Source organism: Paroedura picta, chromosome 3, assembly GCF_049243985.1.
Source record: "Paroedura picta isolate Pp20150507F chromosome 3, Ppicta_v3.0, whole genome shotgun sequence".
NCBI lineage: Eukaryota > Metazoa > Chordata > Lepidosauria > Squamata > Gekkonidae > Paroedura > Paroedura picta.
The window spans coordinates 21,160-45,813 of NC_135371.1; the positions used below are offsets into that span (position 1 = coordinate 21,160).

The 24,654-nt window shown below is 54.4% G+C and overlaps 2 protein-coding genes across 13 annotated transcripts in view; both read right to left on the reverse strand.

Moving 5' to 3' along the window:
* Positions 1-229: 229 nt before the first annotated feature.
* Positions 230-4,678, reverse strand: ZBTB9 (zinc finger and BTB domain containing 9). 2 transcript variants are annotated; one of them, XM_077324452.1, is made up of 2 exons: positions 4,465-4,678; positions 230-3,172 (listed from the first exon to the last, which is right to left on the reverse strand). In XM_077324452.1, exons 1-2 carry the CDS (start codon positions 4,589-4,591, stop codon positions 1,737-1,739), a joined length of 1,563 nt encoding a protein of 520 aa, XP_077180567.1. In that variant the 5' UTR covers positions 4,592-4,678; the 3' UTR covers positions 230-1,736. The 2 variants fall into 2 exon arrangements, with proteins under 2 accessions (XP_077180567.1, XP_077180568.1); XM_077324453.1 differs by lacking the exon at positions 4,465-4,678 and adding an exon at positions 4,325-4,455.
* A 3,577-nt stretch (positions 4,679-8,255) lies between these two features.
* The window catches only part of SYNGAP1 (synaptic Ras GTPase activating protein 1), a 59,760-nt gene continuing 43,361 nt past the window's right edge, over positions 8,256-24,654 (reverse strand). For 2 of the 11 annotated variants that reach the window (XM_077324455.1, XM_077324454.1), the window contains exons 12-20: positions 21,475-21,676; positions 21,204-21,385; positions 20,904-20,945; positions 19,721-20,600; positions 15,029-15,202; positions 14,460-14,671; positions 13,913-14,013; positions 12,270-12,352; positions 8,257-10,439 (exon numbers count right to left, since the gene is read on the reverse strand). In XM_077324455.1, coding sequence (XP_077180570.1) covers positions 10,284-10,439; positions 12,270-12,352; positions 13,913-14,013; positions 14,460-14,671; positions 15,029-15,202; positions 19,721-20,600; positions 20,904-20,945; positions 21,204-21,385; positions 21,475-21,676 — 2,032 coding nt within the window. In that variant the 3' untranslated portion in view covers positions 8,257-10,283. Of the gene's footprint in view, positions 10,440-12,269; positions 12,353-13,912; positions 14,014-14,459; positions 14,672-15,028; positions 15,203-19,720; positions 20,601-20,903; positions 20,946-21,203; positions 21,386-21,474; positions 21,677-24,654 lie in introns of all 11 variants that reach the window. The other 9 variants (XM_077324463.1, XM_077324464.1, XM_077324462.1 and 6 more) reach the window with 6 other exon arrangements.

Below are 24,654 nucleotides of genomic sequence, written 5' to 3' on the forward strand. Positions count from 1 at the left end.
TGTGTATGTGTGTGTGGCGTGTCTTCCCACTGCTCTTATTCTGGCTCCCATCTAGTCACTGAGGTCTGCAAAGCATTCCTCACAACCTTTCAAGCCTGTTCTTGTTTATAACTACCGAGTTATCTGTATTGCTTCCCTGTTTTAAGTAAACCGCAACAAGCCTCAAGGCAGGATATAAATATAATCAATAAAATAAATTAATAAAATAATAGACACATGAGTCCCTTACTGTCAGTGCTAGGGTTTTCTTGACTTTTATTTCAAAGCTGCGATCCCTGAATTGTCTTTTGAAAATGACATTATGGACCTTTTCCACTCACACTGTTCTTGGAGGGGTGGGGTTACCTCCCCCACCCCACCCCCAGGCAGATAGATTGTTAGTTTGGTTCTTTGGTGGGCAGATGGCATCTCTCCTGCCTGTTGTAAGGAGCATAACCATAGAGCAGCCATATTCCAGCCCAGCCGCATCTCAGAGTCCAATGTTGAAAGATGTCCTTTGACTATCAAATGTTTGCCTTCTTGGTGTCTGGAGCCACCACACTTAAGTCTCTTGCTTCTTGAAAGGGCTTTAGTCTTCTCATGAGCCTCCCAACAGTGCAAGCTGCCTTCGTCCAACCACCCCGGCTCTGCTACCCCTGCCAACCTGGTAGCTGCCCCATTAGCTCCACTGATGCCAGGCCACCGCCTGGCTTGCCCACCCTCCACTCACCAGCCTGCCCTGGGAAGCCATGGCGCAGGGAAGCTAAGCCTTTCTAGTGCCTGTGCTTAAGCATTACCCCAAAAGGCTTGTGTGAAAACTCAGACCTGGCACAGCACTGACATAGCACCCCTGCCAGATCAGGCCAGGGTGGGTCATTCAAGGCAAGCGGCATGACCAACTGGTGGTCAGGTGCCACAGGGAAGTGCCTAAGCAGCCGGCTTGTGCCCTACACAGGCCAGCCTGGCAGATACAGTGTCTTCTCCCACAAGAGAAACCAACCGTACAGTTCTGAGGAAAGAGGTGAACAGCCCGGTGTGTGCTGCAGGAATCTCCAGCAGGATCCTGGGCTCAAGAATGGTCATGATACTAGCAGTCCTCAGCCTGCATCAGGTAAGTGGAGAACACTCAGAATGTTGTACTGGAGCAGACCTTGTGCCAAGGAGCCCACCGCCCCCATGAGGCAGAGTGAGGAGCCAAAGGAATGGCAGCCTGTTGCACAGGACACCCAGGTGCCCCCACTGTCTTCTCTCCCCAGGACAATTGAGTTGTTCTCTGCTTCCGCTAGGGAGAGTTCTGTGCACAATTCAGGCCAGGGCGGAGGGTAACTGGAATGCTCAGAAGGAAAAGCAGGGAGTAGGGGCAGCTGGGCAAGGCCTCTGGTTGCTGCTGCTGCCGTCGCCAAGTCACCAACCAGAGACCTGCCTGGAAGTAGCACAGATCTTAGAGCCACCTCCGCTATCCCACCATACCAAGCTGCTCCCAACTCTGTCCAACCAGACTCATCTTTGTCTCTCCTTGGGTGTCCTGACTCACCTCCAGACAAAATGTTTGCCCCCCTCCCACATGCCACGTGGCAAAGCTGGGGGCAAGGGCCCTTCCCCACAAACCAAGGCAACAGGGGCATCTGCACAAACATGAGGCTCCCCTTTTCCTTGGCATCAAGCAAAGGCAGAAAGGCGGAAGGGCCCACCTGTCCCTCCCCAGCCCTGGGCAAGAAGCCGGTGTCCTCTTTGCCAGCCCCCACCCCGCCATGCCCCTACTTGTAAGTCCAGCAAGCGGTCGCCCACCCCTGTCCCTTGCACAGCTCCTTGTGCTTCAGGAAACAACTCTGCACACGGAACTTGCGGCCACAGTCTTCACAGGCATAGAGGTTGCCATCATGCGTTTTCATGTGCTCTGTGAGATGGTGCTTCAGCTTGAACTTTTTGTTGCAGATGGAGCAGCCAAACGGGCGCAGGCTGAAGGTTAGCATGATATGCCGGTCCCGCTTGGGTTTCACCGCAAACCGCTTCCCGCATAAGCAGCCAAATTTTTTGCCATCAGGCGCTGACATCAGTTTCACAGGTGCATGAACCACCTGCCCGTGGACAGCATGGGCAATGATCTCATTCCCGTGCAGGTCAACCGGCTTCCAGGAGCTCTCTGGAAAAGGTACTGATGAGTCCGAAGAGAGTGTCTGGGCCTTCATGGAGAAACTGGGTGTCATGGTGGAAGAAAATGCCCCACTGGGAAGGATATAGCTTACCTCTCCGGTCTCCTGGATCTCTGCTTGACACAGCCCAGGCACATCAGCCATGCTGAGTGGCCGACCAAAAGACTTGAGGAAGCCGGACTCAGATAAAGAGGACCCTGGGCCACCACCCAGCACCGAAGTGGCTGCCTCGTCAGTGTCAAAGCACTCCTGCTTAATGTAGAAGATTTTGGGGGTCTCATGGGGGGCAGAGCCTGCCTCCCTAGATCCTTTAGAGCAGTCAGCACGGTCCCCCTCCTCAGCTTCATCCAGGATGACCTTCACAGGACTGTCAGAGGAGCCACTGCAGATGGGAGCCTGCCTCTCATCATCCTCTTCCTCCTCTTCCTCCTCTTCCTCGTCATCATCGTGGGGTACCTGGATCTTCAGCACCTCATCGTCTGGGCAACCGTCCTGTACACGAGGACGAGCACGTTCACTCACAGCCTCCCCCTCATCACGGGCTCCAAAGTAGTTGCTGCTGCTGGGCGACTGGCTCTCACTGGCCCGGCCCGACCATGGCCGGCTGGGTCCCCCCTCCAGCTCCTTCAGGATGCCCGAGCACTGGTCCACCACTTGCCACATCTGAAGGCCGCTGGCCACCAACAGGTGGCTGGGCAAAGCCTCCAGAAGCAGCTTGAGGCGCCCGGAGTAGATGAGCTGCAGCAGGTTCTCGAAGGCATCAGGCTCTATGACGCTGGGCAAGACAATGCAGTTAGTGTCATTGAGCAGGAGCTTGTCGTGGAAGTAGGGTGAGGAGGCTGCCAGCACGCTCTTGTGCGCTTGGAAGACGCGGCCCTGAACGTGAATGGAGATGTCACAGAACTTCCCCTCCAGCCGGTGCTTGTTGAGTGACTCCAGCAAGACGGCCGCATAATGCGGGAACTGGATCTGGACGCTGCGCGTCTCAGGTTCCATGGTGCCCCGACTGGCCTCAGCCATATGGGTTGCACAGACAGTACCTGCAGCGACGGGGAGGGCCAAGGAAAAGGGGGAGGGAAGACAAGAAGCCAATAAAGCTCATCACCAGAACCTTGCTGGAGGTTAGATAATCACTAGGGCTACAAGTGGCCACTGACAGGAAGCTCTGTCCATTGTGCTCCCTTTTCCAGCCATCTGTGCTGGTGGCCAGCCGGACCTTAACAGGCAGGGAATCATGTGATAACTAACCCCTTTCTCCTCCAGATGCCCCACCTTGCCCACCTCCTGCAAGGGGAGATATCTTCGTCTGCCCCCTTCCAGCACTCGCCCTTTCCCCCAGCTCTACGTCCACGGATGCCCCACCATGCCGGCCTCCTGAGAGGGGGAAAGATATCCTCCAGCCCCCTCCAACACTCATGCCTTTCCCCAGCTCTGCAGCCACTGCCTTTCAGAGACAGGTGATCACTTTGGCCAGGGAGGCAGAGACCTCCACCTACCAACCCCCTTCCTCCGCCGGGTGCCCCACCATGCCGGCCTCTTGCAAGGGGAGAGATCTCCGCCCGCTCCCTCCAGCGCAGGCCCTTTCCCCCAGCTCTACGGCCAGGGATGCCCCACCATGCCGGCCTCTTGCAAGGGGAGAGATCTCCGGTCGCCCCCTCCAGCGCTCGCCATTTCCCACAGCTCTACGGCCAGGGATGCCCCACCATGCCGGCCTCTTGCAAGGGGAGAGATCTCCGCCCGCTCCCTCCAGCGCAGGCCCTTTCCCCCAGCTCTACGGCCAGGGATGCCCCACCATGCCGGCCTCTTGCAAGGGGAGAGATCTCCGCCCGCTCCCTCCAGCGCAGGCCCTTTCCCCCAGCTCTACGGCCAGGGATGCCCCACCATGCCGGCCTCTTGCAAGGGGAGAGATCTCCGGTCGCCCCCTCCAGTGCTCGCCATTTCCCCCAGCTCTACGGCCAGGGATGCCCCACCATGCCGGCCTCTTGCAAGGGGAGAGATCTCCGCCCGCTCCCTCCAGCGCAGGCCCTTTCCCCCAGCTCTACGGCCAGGGATGCCCCACCATGCCGGCCTCTTGCAAGGGGAGAGATCTCCGCCCGCTCCCTCCAGCGCAGGCCCTTTCCTCCAGCTCTGCAGCCAGGGTCTTTCAGAGCCAGGCGGTCACTTCGAGCAGCGAGGGAGAGACCTCCACCTACCGACCCCCTTCTTCCGCCCTGCCCGGGGGGAGCGCGAGGCGGCGTGGAGCTCCTCCGCCTCTCCCGGGGGCGGCGGCCTGCACGGGCTCAGGGGCGCCCTTGCCGGGCGGTGGGGGTCTCTCCGGGCCAGGCCGCCTCACCTGTCGGCCTCCTCCACCTCTTCGCCGCGTCTCTTCCGCCACAGCGAGAGCTCCTCTCGACTCCCGCGCCCAATCGGAGAAGCGGGACGTCCCCGTCAAGGGTGGGGGGCTGACTCGCCCCACCCATCACCGCAGCCAATAGGCTGGTGTTTCCTGTAGGAACTAGCCGGTGAAGGATCGAGAAACAGGAAGCCCGCCTCCAGAGACCCTCCTGGCCAACCATCGCCTCCACAGACCTTGGGGCCCCGCCCTCAACGTCACCGCCGCTTTGGCCCGGCCCAGGTGGGGAAAAAAAGCTAACAGGGGAGAGATAGGGGGAAGCCGGCCTTTCGGAACCCGGATGCGCAGCCGTCTTCCGATTGGCTGTGCGTCCATGAATCTGCCCTATCAGAGGCGATCCCATATTCCGTTGGGCGCCCGAGAGGTGGGCGGGGCGGTCGGAGGCCGCGCGGGTCACTGATCGGCCCCGTATGACCTCCCTGTGCGCAGGCGCGTGCAGGCTTTCCCTGTGCGACGGCTGCCCTGGGGCTCTGGGGCACTGTATGCTGGATGCCGAGCGAGGCGTCGTGCGCGTGGCCTGTGGGACTCCCCGACACAAGACCAGCCACGCATGCACGTTGCCTGACTGGCGAGATGGGGCAGCACAACATCCCTCGGGTGCAGGCCGCCCGGGCCTCCAGGGCACACTCTGCAAAGCTGCCTGGGGCTGCCTGGCTCAGGCCCCTCGCGGCCCCCGCGGTGGGGGTGGGGCTGGGCTTCTCTTGCGGGCTCCTCAGGGTCAATTTCCTCCAGCCGTTCTCGGGAGGCTCCTGCGGGAGCCTCTCTAGCGAGCCCCCCCCCCCCCCCAGCCTTTAACTGGAGTGGCTGCTGCTGGCGTCGAGCCAGAGACACTCTGCGCGCCAGGTAGAGCCCCATCACTTAACTGAACCAGAACGGTTAGGGATAAAACCAAATATGGAGTAAAATAAATAATTATTAGAGCCCAAAATTATAATAATATCTGCTTTTTAATGAGACGTTTTATGTGTGACTAATAGGTATTCTTTTATGTTTTGAAAACATTTTGGAACTCTAATAATAAATTGTTCATATTTTTCTACATTTGGTTTTATCCCTAATGTTTTTGGAAGTCACCTCTTTTCCGGGTTGGGTTTTTGTTACCCATCTCTGAAGCCATGAATCAGACTGGCCCAATGGAATCCATTTTTGGAAGTACTGCCTTCAGCCATAATATTGATATGAAAAATAAATGCATTGGCAACTTGTATGCCTTGTATGAGCTTAGCCACACTTTGGTGATCCCTCCAGCAGAAGGAAAACAGTTTGTGGTGCCTGTGGAAAAAATAGCACCTGTGGTTTGCTTTTAGAGTGCGGAGAGGTGGCTGAAGGTGAAACGCCTGGTGGTATGATCCTTCCCCTTGTGGATCTGATGTGGGGGAAGGTCACCAACTAGGAAGGAATGCCCCTTAGCCTTCAACCGTAGCAAAGAGCACAAAGACATCATAAGTCTCCGGGTGTCAAAATGTTCCACTTCTGCCACGAATAATAGTAGCTTTGTGACCCATTAGTTTAATTAACCTGTTGGCCATGTTTTATTGATTTGGTCAGTTCCTCCTGCATTGGCACCAGTCCCCCACCCATCTCAGTTCCCCTCTGTAATGCACAGGGGGGAGGGGTTCTGCCTACCTGGTTGCTGTGACTGCTTGATCGTCCCTTGCTTTAGGGTGCTTAGGGCTGATCCTGCATTGAGCAGGGGGTTGGACTAGATGGCCTGTATGGCCCCTTACAACTCTATGATTCTATGATTCCCACAATACACGGGTTCTCACGGGGGAGGGGAGTGCGGGGCAAGGGGCTATATGTCTATTTGACTGCCTCAGTTTCAACAAATTGTTGAGTATGCTTGCTTGCTCTGAATAAATGAAATATTTTGCACCAAGTCAAACATTTTTCTGAGCAACTGAAGATCCTCACAGAGTGATCACTCCTCCAATGCTGGTACTGCTGAGCCACAAGGACCTCAGTACCTAGGTGGGGAGCCAAGTTGTTCTGTAAAAAAATCAGAATCATGTTCCTCAGAGACCAACAACATTCCTGTGACATGAGCTGGCCCATTTGGAGCCCTCTTCATCAAATACTAGTAAGGAGCACTTTACAGAAAATGCCAGGGGCTGCCTTATCATAGGGCCCCACAATCTGATGCCACCCCTCAGAATCATGGAGTTGGAAGGGAACTCCAGGGTCACTTAGTTCAACTACCTGCCCACGCAGTGACCCTAATTCCATGCCCAGATGATACCCCCCTAAAATTGCTTGATTCTCCTGTCCCAGCATCCATGAACATCTTTAAAAAAACTCTCTATAAGGAATCACAAAACCTACTAAATGCCCTGTAAACATACAGTAGCCACTAAGTAGTTTCCACAAAGAAATAGTGTCTTCCAGCCAACTGCAGGGACACATTCTCTGACGTTTGCTCCACATCTACCCAAAACAGACCAATAGAATGATCCGTTGGACTGACTTGGTGGAAGTGTGTGCATGCGCACTGCACACATGTGCAGATTTGGTACAATTTCCACACACATTTTCAAAGCCAGTCAACAGCAAAGCCATACCATGCCCAAGAGGCAGAGCACAGAACTCACTGTCCCTGGTGTGCAGCGAGGAATGTCCCAGGGAGAAACCCTGAACTGACCTTCCCTGGAGCCATCTGACAAGGGGCTGAATCTGGGAAGGTTCAAGGAGGTGGCAGGTTACAGTAGATGAGCGATAGGGTTGTGAGTGTCCTGCATAGTGCAGGGGGTTTGACTAGATGACCCACAATGTCTCTTCCTACTCTGCAATTGTATGAGTCAATGGATCCTGAGACCCACAGAGAGGGTCAGGATGAGACCTGGTGCCCTTGCACAGCCACTCCCCTCACCTGGAAAAAGGGGCTCCTTTGCCTGTCAGAGAGCCAGGGGCAGCACACCAGGAAGAGGAAATGGAGGGACATTCTCAGGGAGGAAGCAGCAGCAGGTGGGCCACCAAGAAGCAAACCTGGCTGAAGATCCCCCTCCCCCCCGAGCTGCCTGCGCCTTGCCTACTCCCATTCTCAGGGAGATTTTCTACAAAGTATCAGCAGTGGCAAGGAAATGCTGGAGACCCTCTCAGAACAGACTCGTTCCTGAAGTCCATCACAGCAGCAGGGGTCAGTAGAGAAGGCTCCCAAGGCACTCCCTGCTTCTTCAGCCGGGATGAGTGGCACCGCTTTGGAGCAGTGCAGGAGCACCTGGATCCATGCGAGGTGGACTCCGACTCCTCCCGACCAGGAGCACTGCTGCTTTCTGCTTCCCCGTGTGTGTGTTTGTGGATGTGGCCCCCATGGCAGAGTGTCCCTGCTTCTCTGCCAGTCTGCAGAGTGAGGGAAGGTTGAGGTTTTAAAATGGCATCTTGATCTCTTCCCTTCCTTTGCTCAGTGGCTGTTTCCTCAGCATTTCTTCTTGGGTGGTCTGTGCCTTGATTTTTTTTAATTGATCTCTATCTGCACATACCCCCTAAGGAGCACATAGGAGTAAAATTGCCTCAAGACAACAGATCTTACTGCCAAGAGATACGCCTTATTTGATTTATACCTGTTAAATGGAACATAGATTTTGGGGTGGAAATAATTGAGGAAGAATCAGAAAACGAGAGAAATGTACCTGGGAACCTGTTCTTATTGCCAAGAAGTTGAATGATTGATATACCTGGTACATACCTAATAAGAGTGAATGAGAGACTCATTATTTTGATTTCATTTTTGGCTCATCTATAACATTGGGAAATCAGCGATGCAGTTCCTTTGTATAGAACGCCTCTTGGCATAGCCTGCTGGGATGCCCTGGAACTTGAGTAGTGGCCAGCTCCTCTCCCCATACGATGGAAGCTCCCCCTTGCCTGCCGCATGGATGGCCCTAGAGTTCCGGTCTGTTCTCCCAGGTCCCCAGAGCAGCTCTGCCTCCTGTTTCCCATGGTTCACAGATTGTAAAAGACCAATTGCTTTTTATTAAACATTATCTTCTGTTTTCACCACACACTCCAAAAAAAATGAGAAAAAATAAATTTGACATAAAATAAACCGGAGAGCTTGAGAGAGAGAGAGAGAGAGAGAGAGAGAGAGAGAGAGAGAGAGAGAGAGAGAGAGAGAGTTTGCCCAGGGGCCCCAAAATGATGTCAAGGCCCAAGAATCCCACGACCAGAACTCCCTCCTTTGGAAGGTAGGCAATATGTACAGAGGATTGAGGTCCACAGAGTTCTTCTTATGTACAGTACAAATCCCGCGGTAATTACACCAGGGGAGGTCCACGGGGAGCAGGCAGCGGGGGAGGGGCGGGGAACAGGTGATCAAGGGATTTCACATATGTACAAACTTTTATATAATATAATAATCATAATAATCATAATAATCATAATTCAGCATCATAATAATACGTATAAATATCTACGGTGCCCGCCTGAGCCACCGTCATTGTCCGGGGAGGGGGGAGGGGGGCAGAGAAGGGGGGAGCGAGAGCAGGAGAGACCTTACAAAAGTAATATGGATCAGAGAGGGCAAAATGGCCAGTGGGAAGCAGGGGGAGGGGAGGGGAGGGGAGAGGAGGAGAAGGAGGGGGGAGGGGGGAGGAGAAGATGCACCAGAATAGCGAGAAAGAACAGCCACGAGAGTTCACCACGGCGCCCAAGAACACTTTTCACCCAGCTGCAGCTCAGGAACCAAAGCACGACGGACAGACAGACGGACTGACGGACAGACGGCGAGCGAGCGAGCGAGCACCACACGCGTGGGGGAGCCGGAGCCCCCTTTCCCTTCGCTTCTCTCCAGCAGACAAGTGTGGGGCAAGCCCCAACCTCCACCCCACCCCACCCTCACCCTGCCCTGAGTGCCCTGCGGCTGGGCAGTTCTAAAATGGCTTCATTGAGATAGTTTGACGGCCCCTCCGAGGAAGGCCGGGGGGGGGGGCAGCTTGAGGACAGGAAGGAGAACAAAAGAGCAAAAGTGTGGATTCCCCCCCCCGAACTGCCCCCCCCCCACTGAGGAAAATAGAACTATGTATATATAGAATAAGAATCCAGAGTAATTTCCAGAAAGAAACAGGGTGGTGGTGGGGGGCACTGTACAGAGCAGGAAAAGCCCTTTGTCAGAGGATGGAGAGCACAGAATGGGGGGAGAGGAGAAGGGGGGCACAGCGTTCTTGGATGCAGGAGGAAGCCTCCCTCCCCGTCTGATCCAGTTCCCCTTCCCCTTTGCTGGAGAGAGCATGGGCAATGGGGAAGGCCTGGCAGGGCGGGGGAGGGGGAATGGGTGGGGGGGGGAGCTACCCCCAACCCTCCATGGCCATGGCCTGAAGCTACCCCATCCCAAGGGACCCGGGACCAGCCTGCCCTGGGGGCAAAGTGCTTTTCCCTGCAGCCGCAGCAGCCGCAGGAACGGGGCGGGGGGGGGGAGTTGTGTGAAGGGAAGGTCCCCTCCTGCGGCCTTAAAAAGCATTATGGCTGCATGGGGAGGGGGGAGGGGATGCCACTCCTGAGAAATATTGGGGGACAATGGGAGGAGCCCCCCTATGACTGTTTTTTTTTGGGGGGGAGGACAAAAAGTGCTCCGGCACTAGGTCAGGTGTGGGGCATGAGAAGGTTTAGATTGTCGTCTGTGTCCTGCTATAAAACACCCTGAAAATGCATCTGGACCCTTTCCTGGCCCCTGCTGTGTGTGGCTCCTTCCGGACCGGCCCCCCACCCCACCGCACCCCACCAAACCCTCTGGCTGGGGGGGCGGGGCAAGGCAGGGGGCAGTCTCGCTAGTGCTCAGACGCGGTGTTGCGAAACTCTCCATTTTCCGTGATCTGGAGTCGCGGGGGCGGAGGCGGTTGCCCGGGTAGGATCCCGTTCCAGGGCTGACCCATAGCGACGCTCAGACGCGGGTTTGCTGCACCCACGGCGGAAAGCTGCCTCTCCTGCAACAGAGCCAGAGGGGGGAGAGAGAGCGCCACTTATTTATTAACGTTGGGGGGGCAGGCTCTCACGGTGAGGTACCCTGACCCCCCCCCAGGCAGACCCAGCAGAGGACGGAGGAAGGGAAAGGGTCTCAGGCAGTCCTGGGGCGAGGCCATGCTCCCCTGGCCACCTCCCTTAAGAGGCCCTGCTCCACCTTTCCGTGCCCACTGTCCTTCTTGCACCAGGGGAGAGAGGCCAGCACGGAGCACCAGCGCCACCTACCGCATTCCTGGGGACTTCCTGGAGGCTGGCCTGTGACCAGGCACTGCAGCCCCTGGTGGGCTCTGGGGGCCCTTAACCTCTGGGAAGATGAAGGGTGAAGGGGTACCCTCCTTGTTGCCTCCATTCCTTCTCAGCTGCCCCAGCTCCCTCCCCATTCATAGGCTCTGGGGCCTTCCCAAGGCAGGGCGGGGGGACGACACAAACCATGGAGAAGGGCTCCCTGGCCTGTTCACACAAAGGAGCGGCTTCTATGGACTCTGGGGTCAGATTCCCCCCTTTTCATAGGAACATAAGTGCCTGCTTTCTCTAGCCCTTCACCTGGCAGGTGGTTCCTTTTAACAGCAGAGCTGCTGTTTCACAATATCCCCTCCCCCCAAGCTCAGGGGGGCAGGATGCAGGTCTCTCTGCAAATGTGGTTGGGCATGGGGAAATTAGGCTTTTGTTTGCGCCCCACCCAAAACACACACTCTGTGGGGCCAAAGGGAGTGAAGGGAGGTGCTCCCTTGAAGCCATATGGAAGAGCAGTATCAAAATCTAATAAATCAATTTTAGCCGAGGACCTGGCACCCAACGTCCGTGTTACTGTCAGCAAGGCAGCTTCCCATTCATTTGACTGATCCTGTCACCCCTAATGCTGGAGCCAGACCAGAGTAAGAGCTTCCCCAGATCAGCTCCTCCATACCACCAAAGCCCCCGAGGGGCAGCACTGAGTTTCAGAGGTCTTCCCAGAGCCCTCAGCAGGCAGGGGACGTCCCGATTTCCAGCCCCTAGGCACCTGCCACCCGCCCAACACTATCCTCTCTGTGCCAGCTGTCCAGAGTAACTCTCAGTGACCTATGCCAAGAAGTCTTCAGAAACCTCTCCTGCCGGACAGCTGGGTCCTCCGCCCTGCCCTGCCTTCTCCTGCCCCCTCTATTTCAGCATTTATATCCTGCTTTTTAAAAAACAAGGTGATGTCCAAATCTGCCCCTTCATGCAGACACACAGATACCAGCGTGAATTCTCTCTCTTTCTGCAGCATCAAGCAAGGACTGCTCATGAGGAAACAGACAGTGGTGCTCTGGTGGAATGTGGTGCAGACAGGCACAAGACAGGGGGGGAGGCAGTGATGCAGGAGGCAGGGCTGGGAGGGGAAAGCCCTGGGATCATACTGGGGGAAATCCTCGGGGAGTGCCGGAGAGGACGTTAGGGGGCCTCCCTCTGCCTCCTACCAATGTTGGCGGGGGGAGGGGGAGGGCAAACAAGGAGCTTCATGGGAGGAGCTTGAGGCAGAAATGAGAGTGGTGGGAGAGGAACAGACCTGACAGAACTGCCCCATCCTGTAAGTAAGGCTTGAGTCTCCCCTCAAGGAAATGCCTTGCTGCACCTTCACTCAGGTGCCAATGGCCGAGCCCTTTGCTGGGTGTGAAAACACCTCCCCAATGCACCACTCTATGCCGCTGACCCCTCCCTGTGGGTGAGGGCACCTCTAAACCCCCTCACACACAGTGGGCAGTGCTGAAGGAGTGGGAAGAGGGAGGGGCTACTCTATGGGGAGGGGAGAGGGAAAGGGCATGTGCAGGACCCACCTGGTCTGCTACCGAACGGCGAGGGTCCCCCCGATCCCTCCATGTGACAAAAGCAGGGTCATACAGAGTTACCTGATGAACAGCTAGGACGAAACGGAGAAAACACACATGGGTCAAGGCCCTGTGGGAGTCAGTGGGTGGAGGCCAGGGGCAGGGCTGGGATCCCCCTTTGTCCTGCTCAAGTCTGGCCGGGGGGGGGGGGGCTGAGGGTTCCTCTCCCCACCTCACCCAGCTGGAACCAGCAACCATCAGCCCTGCTCCCTTTGCTCAGAACACCCAGCCTCATTGCACCTTGCTCTCCTCTTGGGAGCTGAGAAGAGGGCTGGTGAGGCAGGACAAATGCAAATGAGTGGGGTGGTCTCAGCTGCACCCTTAAATGGCTGGGCCAATCCTGGGAGACTGACGACCTGCAGAAGCCTTTGTGGTTTTGACTGTTCCCTGCCTACCAAGGCTGCCCTTTTGGATGGTGGCCTCCCTGGACACATTTACACGAGGAAGGGTTGTTGTGTGCCCCAGCTTGGATGCTCCTGGGAAGCAGGCTTGTTTTCTGCTTCCTCACCACCCCGGGGGCATTCTTGGGCAGCTCTCCAGTTCCTCTCTCTCTTGCCCTCTTCCCAGACCTTGGAGGCAGCAGAGCTGAAGGCAGAATGTGGCTAGAGAAGCCCAGCTCTTTGCAGTCCCCTCCTCCTCTTGGGGCCCTTTTCTTTGCCCCTGGACCTTTTGGCGGCCTTCCTCTTCCCCACAGGGCTTTTTCCTAAAGAGGCAGTGGGCATATCATCGTTATAGAGTTATAACAACCTGTATGCTCCCAGCTTTGAGTTTTGAAACATTTTCTCTGGAGAGGTAGTTTAGATTTAAAAAAAACAATATTTCTAGTAGTAAATCTCTAGCCCCACTCACCTGTTTATTTATTCAAAACATGTGTTAGCCATCTTTCTCCCTTACTAAACTCAAGGCTGCTTACAATGTAAGTAAAACTAAATAAAGACAACTATTATAAAACCTATAAAAGTCACCAATTAAAGCTCCATTTAGGATTGCCAAGAACAAAAGCTAAATCATTCAAAGTGTATTCCAAAAGACAACTGTCTTCAGCTGCCTCCATTCCCCTTTTATCTTCACAGGGAGAAGGCCTGGAGACTTACCTTCTACACAAAAGCTGGGAATTCAGAGGAACTGATGCATTGTTATAACACTATAAGGAAATGTCAATTACTGTTTTTTTTAAAAACAGGAAAAGGGAAAATGCAGGGAACCTGTTATGTGGAAGTCAGTCTGACACTGCAGTGGACCAACACAAGCCTGTCCCCATGTCAATGCCCAGCCAGGGGGCTTCTCTATGCATCACATCTCACCCTCAGCCTGCCTGGACCGCACAGCCTCTTCTACATGTGAGGCCCAGGCCAGGGAAGACAGTGCTGTGAGCTTCACCAGCCAGTTACAGATGGGAGGGTCTGATGTGGACCCACAGGCCCCCAGCCTCCATAAGGGCCCTGGGCTCTGCCCCACATGAGGACAGACAGAAGCACAGCAGACAGGGGCATGCACAGGCGGACAGACAGACAGGCAGACTGAGGGAGACGAGGACGGGAGTGGGATGGCCATGAAGACATGGAATAGAACAATGACATTGTAATTTCCACCTGAGCGTCGAGCAGTCGTTTCCGCGTTTCGGAGGCGTCGAGGGCGGCCGAGTGATCCCTGCGCAGCTCCTCCTCCACCAGCATCAACCTGCAGGGACAGGCTTCACTGGAGTCAATCCGGGCCCCCCCACCCAGCAGGCAGGCGGCGGGAGCCGGGGCCGCCAGCAGCTGCGGGAAGGGGGGCTCCCAAGGGCGGGGCCACAGAGGGGCATGCCCCTCAAGCCCAAGGCCCCGCCTGTGAGAAGCCCCCCAAACCTATGCTGATGACCTCACCAGAGACCCCGCTCACCCCCTTCTTCCTAATCCAATTATCTGCCAGTCCCATCCCTAAACCACTACCTCTGCACCACATGCCCATCTCCTGTCCCTTTGGTGATGAGCCCAGCAAGGGTCTAATCTCCCAACGAACAGACCCCATCGTGGACCCCCTCCAACCCACAGATAAGGGGCTGCGTGGCCACACCTCTAGGTCCTCTCCTTGGCTAGCTCACCTGGCTACGTTCATTACCCATCCCCCCCCCCCCCCCGGCTCCGACCTGCAGCTCACCTGCCAATGATGCTTTTAATCTGAGAGTCCTTCTCCACCTGCTGCTGCCGGAGCCGTTTCTCGCTCTGCTCCAGCCGCTGCTGGTATTGCTGCAGGATTTTGCTCGTCTGCTCCTCTTGCGTCAGCAGGCGTCGCTCATATTCCTCCAGCTTCCGGTTAGACATGTGGAGGCGCTCTTTCAGGGAGTGGATCTCCTCCTCATACTCCTTCACCTGTTGGGCGTGATACAGAACAGTGGAGAATGGCCACCCACTGGATGGGGAATGGGATCCATACACTTGATGCTTGGCTCCTGAGGCCTTGCTCCCAATAGGGAGGGGGAAAGGGCCACAGCACAGCTGGCTGTGTGGCAAGTGCTGCTGGGTCCTCTTTTGCAAGGCCACCTTTAGGGGAAGGCCACAGCAGAAGCTTTGAGGTGAACCAGCCCATACGGCTGACAGAACACGGCTGGGATGTGCCCCTGCTCCCACACAACCACCCACCCTATAATCCAGCCCAACTGTAGACCATGTCCTGCAGGGAGGGTAGAGGCCAGTGTGGGAGTTGGGACCACCGAGCCTCCATCTTACCCGGTCCAGCCGACTCTCATCCATTGACTTGGAGTACTCCTTGAGCTTGTATTCTTCCCGCTCTATGTGGGAGCTCTCAATGTCAGCTGAGAGGTGAGGCATGTTGGAGACCCAGGCAACTGTCCGCTCTGAAGCTGGCATAACGGGGTTCAAGGTGGACGGTGTGTGTGAGGGCTGCCAGAGGAGAAAGGAGCCGGTGAGCAACGCTATCCCAGAGCTCCGCTTCCCCATAGCCAGGCCTACGCCCCCGGAATGTGCTGGCCTTGGTACCAATCACGGGCTCCAATTCAGGCTCATTGGTCCCCAGAGCAGAACAAAGTGCAAGGTCCCAAGAGAGGGTGGGGCAGGGTCTGCCTTTCGGGCAAGGCCACTAAATGGGCTGGCACCACTTAGGTTGCTCCAGGATGCCAGAGATTAGGAAAGGAGTCCTCAAAGCTACGAAGACACTCACAAGACCACGGAGGCTTGGCCTCGTGTGGGCGGCTTGTCTCCGATTCGATCCCCAGCAGCCTCTCAAGTTCAAAGAACCAAGCGGGAGGAGGAGAGAGAGACCTTTCTCTGTTCGAGAGACCCCGCAGAGCTGCTGCCAGTCTGAATGGACAAAGCTGCCCTTTATGGACCCCTAGGGGCCTGACTCAACAACAGGACGCTGCTAGTGCTTGTGTGCCATATATTTCTGCAGGCACACACACAAACAGTCTCAGAGGGAAGCAAGCACTTTTACAGGCGCCTTTAAAGGTGGTTACGAGTCCAGAGTTCTCTCTGGGAAATCTTTTTTAAAGAGTGACCATGAGGAGATGGGTGCCTGTCCAAACAATCTTTGGGAAAGCTACACAAAACCATCTTAGCCTGGCTATCTATTGTTTATGTTTACGGATTTAAAAATTCCTACCTCAACTCCTGGCTCAAAACCAGGCCACCAAGGCAGTTAAAAACTAATAATAATAATAATAATAATAATAATAATAATAATAATAATATTTGATTTACAACCTGCCTTCCCCAAAGGCCCAGGGTGAGAAACATCATACAAACTATAATTAAAAGCAGCCTATTACAAAACCCATAATAAAGTCAGTTAAAACCATAAATTAAAAACATAGTAGATGTGCCTTCTATCACGAGATGGATTTCAAAAAATGCTAAAAGGAACATATCATCATAGGTGGTAGCAGTGCAAAGGGAGACAAAGGACCACGTGATCCCTTTGGCCTGCCTTCGGTGCTCCTGGGCAACATGACTGACAGACAGACAGACAGACAGGGGAGCCATAGGGAGGGCTGAGCTTGACAGCCCGGGGCCTGTCCTCACTAACAATGGAGCTGAAATTATAAGCAGCTTAACAAGCTATGTCCCAACACTGTGGAGGCTGGAAGCAAGGAGGTGTGCTGGTCAGAGACAGATGTTTGTACAGTACTCCAACATGGTTAAATTGAAAGATAAAACGAAACATGAAATTTACGTTTGGCTTCAACCAGGGCAAGGACATTTTCCACTCTGGCCGCTACCTGGTGGGATGAGTTCCTGGAACTAGCATAGTTCTGCAGGCCTTGTAAAGCAGAGCTCTTCTGCCAGGCTTTTGGTTGGGGCCAAAGCTAAATAACATCTACATATTCCATGGCCACACCCATCTACCTACTAGCTACCAATACCGGGTGGAAGAAGCCCCAAATGACTGCCAGACTCCTAATCGCTCTGCTTGTGTCAGCAACTTTTTAATTAATTTTAGCTTACATTTTACTGTTTTAAGTTACTGTATCTAATCATTATATCGTACACTTCCCTGAATTGGCTCACTGGGTAGGGTGGTATAGGCCCAGAGCCTCCCCCCATCCTTCTCAGCAGGACCAAAGGAGGACTAGAGCCTGGACGGGGTTATGGTAAACCACTTTCCCTGATGCCGAGACCACCAAAAAGGGAAACATGGGGTGTCAGGTTGCTTCTGTTGCCCAGAAAACACAGTCTTTGACTTGGCACAAAAGATAGGTTTATTCTAAAGCAAGAAAGTGAACATGACATATACGTTGTCAGAACTGGGGTTCAGGAAACTGAACACAGCATATAACCCTTTCTTCTCCCACCCCCACCTGTGAGAACCCAAATAACACGGGAAGCTTCAAAGGGAAAACAAGCCAGGCTGGTGACAGGGGAGTCCACAGGTAGTCCAAAGGCAGGGAGGATGGATGGGGCGGGGGAAGGTATGAATGGGGAAAGGAAAGGAGGAAGCAATAAATTTTCTTGAGTCAATCTACACATCTAACAACAATAAACCAAATAGCATAGGCATGTTGATGGAAGAGAACAGACATTCCTAGTGGTTTGTGAGAATTTCTAAACTCGGGAATCTACAGGCAAGAACTGGAGATTTCAAAGCTCTTAGTCCAATGCATCAAAGAATCCCAACAAGATTTACAACACAAAAGCAGTTCTTCACAGGAAGACAACACACCAGTCAGTTATAGGGTTGTGCGATTCGGCCGCACCTGCATGGTTGCGCCCGCTGTCACGCCGCTGCTGGCACCGCCCTCCCCCCCCCGCCCTCCCCCCCTGCAGTTCCCCCCCGGAGGGAACGGCCGCCGAAGCAGCCGAATCGCACAACCCTAGTCAGTTACTCTTCAAAGACTAATAGTGTAACTATACACAGAATAAAGTGGGGGGTGGAAAGATACACAATGGAAACACAACAATTTGACTGGGTTTCTGGATAGGTCTTTGGAACGGGCCAGGACATTCCAGTCTGCAATTCCAAAGTGGGACTATCTCTGACAGCTGAGTCTCAGGCCACCACAGAGGTCCCCAGAAAGAAGAAGAAGAAGAAGAAGAAGAAGAAGAAGAAGAAGAAGAAGAAGAAGAGTTGGTTCTTATATGCCGCTTTTCCCTACCTGAAGGAGGCTCTAAGCGGCTTACAGTCGCCTTCCCATTCCTCTCCTGAAAGGCTTCCCCTGAAGACGGTTTCTGTTCTAGAGGCTCTGGTGCACCTTACGTTGAACATGAATTGCCTGCAGCCAGTACATAGCCAGCGTGTCCCTCTCCAAGGCAGAAAAGTCCTTGCAAGTACTCCCGGGATGGTGCCATCTTAGAATCATAGTTGGAAGGGATCTCCAGGGTCATCTAGTCCAACCCCCTGCACAATGCAGGAACTCACAACTACCTGCCCACCCACAGTGACTCCAATTCCATGCCCAAGTGATTCTCCATCACTACAAAAAATCTCCAGAATCCAGCATGGTCTGGAGTAAATTCGGGTAACATCCATAGTAGCTATGCAGGGAAAGGCCACAAGAGACAAACACTGGAACATCCCTTCCTGCCCATCCACTCACAATCTGCCTAAGTTCACAAAATCACCATTTCTGTCAGATGACTAAGCTCTGCTTAAACACTTCCAAAGAAGGAGAGCTTGCCACCTCCAGAGGAAACCTGCTCTACTGAGGAACTGCTGTAACTGTCAGGAACTTCTTCTGGATGTTTAGCTGAAAATTATATTGAATTAATTTCAACCCATTGGCTCTGGTCCGACCCTCTGGAGCAACAGAAAACAACTCTGCTCCATCTTCTATATGACAGCCTTTCAAGCATCTGAAGATGGTTATCATATCACCTCTTAGTTGCCTTCTCTCCAAGCTAAACAGACCAAGCTCCCTCAACCTTTCCTTATACAACTTGGTCTCCAAACCTCTCACCATCTTCGTAGCCCTCCTCTGGACAAGCTCCAGCTTGTCTACATCTTTCTTCAAGTTGTGAAGCCCAAACCTGAACAGAGTACTCCATGTGAGGTCTTACCAGAGCGGAGTAAAGCGGTAACATCATATCACTTGGCATGAGTTGGTGTGCCATGTGTGGCGGGTAATAAATTGAATATGATAATAATGATCTGGACAATATCCTTCTTTTAATACAGCCCCAAATCCCTTTTGCCTTTTTAGGCACTGAGTCACACTGCTGACTCATGTTCAGTGTCTGGTCTACTAAGACCCCCAGATCCTTTTCACGCATACTACTGCCAAGACAAGTCTCCCCCATCCTATTGTGATGCATTTAATCTTTCCTACCTAAATGAAGAACTTTACATTTTTAACTTTTGAAATTCATTTTATTTATTTTAGCCCAGTTTTCTAGCCTGTCAAGATCATCCTGTATCCTGATTCTGTCTACTGCTTTGTTTGCTACCCCTCCCAGGTTAGTGACAACTGCAAATTTAATAAGCACTCCCTTCATCCTTCCTTCATCCAAATCATTTATAAATATGTTGAACAACACAGGCCCCAATTAGTAGAAACTGTAATCAGTGGCAGAATTGTTAGGCACATCAAGAGACAAGCCTTCTGAGGGGAAATCAGCCTGGCTTCTGCAAAGGGAAGTCCGGCCTCACCAACCTTTTTGAGTTCTTTGAGAAAATGAACAAACACATAGACAATGGTGATGTGAGAGACGTTCTGTTCTTGGACTTTCAAAAGGCTTTTGACAAGGTACCTCACCAAAGACCTGGCGGAAGAACTCTGTCTGGGAGACCTCAGCTCTTCCTTAGATAAAACACTGGGCCTACAGAGCCAGGCACTCATTCTACAAAACCTGTGGGCAAACTTCTCCCCTAGCTGGCCAGTGAGGAAGGCCAGGAGACATCATCCAGAGCCTCCCACGGCCCCGCTGGCCTCCTCCCTGCCCTCCGCCCTCCCCGTCGAGGCCCCTCACCTGCTTGGTGATGGAAGGCTTGAGGGCGGAGGGGGTCTCCTTGGCAGAGGACTGCTGGCGGGCCATGGGACGGCCGTAGGGCAGCTCTGGCTGGAGTAGGTTGCCGCTGGATGGGCGGGGCTTCTGGGCAGCGGAGACAGTGAGCTGCTGCTGGGACTTCCCCCGCTGCACGGAGGGCTGCGGCTGTGGCTGCGAGGGGGCCTGGCGCTGCGGCCCGATGGTGATCTGGGGGGGGGAGAGCATGTTCTGCAGGTTCTCCTGCAGGGAGAGCTGGCGCTTGGTGAACTCGGAGCCCTGGCGGGTGAACTCGTCACTGTAGCTGTGGCTGTGGATGATGTGCTTGCTTGAGGAGAGGTCCTCGCTTTTGCTGTAGCCATGGAAGGGGGCAAAGGTGTCAGGGTTGCCCTCCACAGGAGGGCGGTGTGGGTGGGCCGGCCCATCAGAAGCCATGTGGAAGAGGGGGTTCTGGAAGGAGAGAGGGATCCGGAGCTGCTGGGCAGAGGAGGTGCCACCCCCGCCACCCCCATCCGTGGTGACGCCCATCTGGCTGAGGCGTAGGCCAGCTGCGATGCTGGAGCCACTGCCCTGGGAGAGACGGCTTGGCCGCAGCCCCAGGCCTGCTGTGATGGAGGCCTGGCTGCTGTTCAGGAGGTCACCCACGCTGTGCAGGTTGGAGATGCTGTTCATGCGGCTGTCCTGCAGGTCCAGCATTGAGACACTTTTGTTGACACTCAGGACCTTCTGGTCTGGTTCTGTGATGTCCGAGCTGCTGGTGCAGTAGGCAGGGGAGGAGCGGGCCAGGGGGGGCCGGGCCACAAAGAACATGTCCTTGGAGGCCTTGTCCTTGGTGGGTGACGGCAAGCGGGTCATGTCCATGGAGCTGTGGGGGGAAAGCCCTGTGGGGGTCACGCGGGGAAGCGGCAGAAGAGACAGAGGGGCCTTTCCCAGCAGAACAGCCCAAGAACACCAGCACAGGGGAAGCCAACCCCAGTGACCCCTCTGCCCAGGACTGTGTGAAGCCACAGAGAGAGCAGCCAGAGTCATCACATCCCAAAAACCGCAGCTCCCGTGGGGAGGGGCAGCTGGTGCTGCTGCTCTAGAGACTTGGTCTACCCCTGAGTGGGGGCAGGCCTGCAGGGGCCACTGCTCTCCCTCCCTCCACAGGTAGCCCAGTGGGACTCACCTGTTCATGCCCCGCATCATGTAGGGCTGCATGTCCACAGAGCTGTGGGAACAGAGGAAGAGTTGTTGTAAACCAGCAAGAGCCCTCCATGCCAGAAGCCAGCCTCCCTGGCCACCCCACCAGCCCCTCACCCCTGAACTGCCTGGGGGAGGCATTTCCCATCTAGGTGGGGGCAGTGGAGGTTGCTCCTGCTCTTTGGACAGCGTACTGGGAAGACTGCAGGAGGGGAGGGGATCGCCATGCTTCCTCAACGAACTGGGGTCCCAATCCTCTCCAGCTCCCAGCTCTGCCCGCTCTGACCTGTTGAGGTCACGCATCATGTAGGAGGACTGCATGTCAGCCGAGGGTCCACGGAGGATGACAGGCTTTGGTTGCAGGCGCTCGCCCTGGTGGCTCGGCTGTCGCTGGAGGTGTGGATTCCTGAGAGCAAGGCTGATGTCGTTGAGGAGGCGAGGCAGCGGACCCAGCTTGATTAGAGCTTCCTGGAGGGGACAAAACAGAGGCCTGAGAGGATGGGAGGGGGAAGGGGAGGCCCGCCCTCCCGCCTCCACACCATGATCGGCCTACCCACCTTGCTGAGCTGCGGCATGACCTCCCAGAGCAGGGCGTGCAGGGCGGAGAGCTCCCGGCCGAGGTCGATGTAGCCCTCAAAGCTGGTGCTGTTGGTGAGCGTGTCCAGGTTGGAGATCTCAAAGAGGAACTGCTGCATACTGGCCCATTCCAGCTCCAGGAACTCGTTCATGAAGGCCATGTACTCCTCCTTGCTGCCGAACCTGCCAAAGAGGGTGGGGTGGGGTGGAGGGGAGAATCTTAGGAGGGTCTACTGGGGGAAGGAGGGGGAGGAGGCCTCCTGGCCAGCCAGGCAACACACAATGCCCAGTCCCCCTGGGCAACCAGCCAGCTCGGGCCCGAACTCCCACAGTTCTGCAGGGCATGCGAAAGGGAGCTCCTCCACCAGGCATTTGCCTGAGACCGACCACACCTCAGACATCCCTTCCATAGCCTGAAGCAGCCTGACCTCTCTAGGGGGTTTAGCTTGTTATGTTGTTATTGTTAGGATCACTGAAGTGATCCAGTTTGGTGTCGTGGTTAGGAGTGCGGACTTCTAATCTGGTATGCCAGGTTCGATTCTGCGCTCCCCCACATGCAGCCAGCTGGGTGACCTTGGGCTCGCCACAGCACTGATAAAACTGTTCTGACCAAGCAGTGATATCAGCGCTCTCCCAGCCTCACCCACCTCACAGGGTGTCTGTTGTGGGGAGAGGAATGGGAAGGCGACTGTAAGCCGCTTTGAGCCTCCTTCGGGAAGAGAAAAGCAGCATATAAGAACCAACTCTTCTTCTTCTTCTTCTTCTTCTTCTTCTTCTTGTTTAGAACCTCTGTTGGGCTGTTATTGTTGTATATTGACTATGTTGTATGTTGACTCGTTCCATGTATCCCCCTATGATGCTGTATGTAAATCGCCCTGAGCCATATGGAAGGGCGGTATAGAAATAAAATAAAAGAAAGAAATATCCCAGCCAAAGGCAGGTGCAAACCTAGTGCTACAGTGGTCAGAAGGCATCCGGGGGGGGGGGGGGAGTCCACAGAGACACCTGAATTTTTCACTTCCTCTCTAGGTGACTTCCGTCTGACTAGCTGGTCACCATTCTGTATCTTGTTCCCCCCAACCAACCTCATTTGTTACGGGTTGCTGCTAATTCTGCCTCTCATCACTCTGCCTCAATACCACCTTTCATACCAGGCACAGAAAACTGACCCTTGAAGATCCCCGACCAAACTTACACCAAAGCCGCCGCCCCCTCACCCCCCACTGTAACATCTCTTTCCGGTGAGAAGAAGACCCAGCGAAAGCTTTCCTCAAGAGGTCTGGAGATCTACCACCCACAAAAGCCCCTCTGGGATGAAACAATGCTTGTTTTTCAGGGGCTCCAGGGACGGCTTATTTTCTTTTGCTGCAACTGTTCTTTGGAAAATAAAACTGAAGTCCAGGGTCACCTTAAAGAGCAATGACAATTCTTCCACTTTGAGGTTTTGCTGAGTCAGAACCCAATTCCTTAGCTGTGTGTTGGAAGGAAATCATTCTGAATGATCAGGAGAAATGCCCTCTACTCTAGAGCTCACCCCAATAATCCTATGATTGGCTCCACCATACCCCTGCCACAGGGCCCCGTCTGCAACTCCATCATGGGCAGTCAAAACAAGAACCCGTTCCCCCAAATGCAGAGTGCTCAAGCACTTGGGGATGTGAACAGTGGCACCAGGAGGCCCTGCCATTTCACACTTCGATAGAATCTCAAAGCTCCAGGGACCAAGTGTGGCCGGAAAGCATCTCTTCTTCTGGAGCACAGATTCCCAAACAGAGGAATCCTCCAAGCCTGAAAAATTATTTCAGGGGCTCCTCCAAGGTTAAAAGGTTAAAACAGGCTGCTCCAGGGGCAGGAAGATTAGAACGACTGCCATGGATGACAGACTAACAAGGGGAGATTGCAAGATACAAGCCTCAGCCTGTGCCCTGTTGTGGTTGGCTGGCCCCTGGATGAGATGGGTGGCTGGACTGGATGGACCCAGCAGGGCTCTCCTAATGTCCTTAGGAAGGCCTTGGCCTCTCTGCCCTGTGGCTGGCCCTCCAGAGGAACTGGCTAGCCCCTGGGTGAGACGGGAGGCTGGACTGGATGGACCCAGCAGGGCTCTCTTGAGGTTCTTATTAAGGTCTCGGCCTCTCTGCCCTGTTGTTGGTCCTCCAGAGGAACTGGCTGGCCCCTGTGTGAGACAGGGGGCTGGACTGGATGGACCCTCACTGGTCTGACCCAGCAAGGCTCTTCTGGTGTTCTTAGGAAGTGTTCTTCTGCATCATTCTTGTCCCTTCAGAGTAAGTGGCAGGCCCCTGTGTAAGACAGGTGGCTCAACTAGATGGACCCTCCCTACTCCGATCCAGCAGGGCTCTTCTAGAATCGCAGAGTTGGAAGGTACTTACTAGAGTTCAGCCCCTTGCAGAATACAGGAAATTCACAACTAGCTGCCCATCCACAGTGATGCCAATTCCATGCCCAAATGATGCCCCCCTCAAAAAAATCCATGGGTAGTCTAGGCTGGAGGAATTTGCCTCCCAACCCCGAAGTGGTGATCTGCATTACCCTGGGCATGCAAGAAAGAATCACAAGAACCAAGCATAGACATAATCCCTTCTGCCCAGCTACTTATAATCTGCCTAAATTCACAGAATCAGTGTTTCTGTGAGGTAGCTATCTAGTCTGTGCTTAAAAGCTTTCAAAAAAGGAGCACCCACGTCCTTCCGAAGAAGCCTGTTCCACTAAGGAACCTCTCTAACTGTCAGGAACTTCTTCCAGATACTTAGCCAAAAACAGCTCTGCTCCATTCTCTATGCCGGGCCGTGCATGCGTGTTTGCGCCATGCATGGCTGCAAATGTGCATGCGCGGCACTCCCACTCATGCATGCATGTGCTACACTCCCAGGCATGCGTGCATGCATGGCATGCATGGCCGGGCGATCGCCCTCCCTGCTGCCGCCGGTCCGTAGCCTGAAGAAGGTTGCGGATCACTGCTCTATGTGACAGCTCTTCATGTACTTGAAGATGGCTATCATATCATCACTTAGCCATCTCCTCTCCAGGCTAAACTGATCAAGCTCTCTCAAGCTTTCCTCATACGTCTTGGTCTCCAAACCCCTTACCATCTTCATAGCTCTCCTCTGGACATGCTCCAGTTTGTCTATATCCTTCATCAATTG

Excerpts from the sequence above, each read along its gene's own strand:
- ZBTB9 (XM_077324452.1), bottom strand. The coding sequence starts at position 4,591 with ATGGGTGGGGCGAGTCAGCCCCCCACCCTTGACGGGGACGTCCCGCTT. Across the intron at positions 3,173-4,464 it reads GAGGTGGAGGAGGCCGACAG|GTACTGTCTGTGCAACCCAT; the intron begins GTGAGGCGGCCT and ends CCGTCGCTGCAG.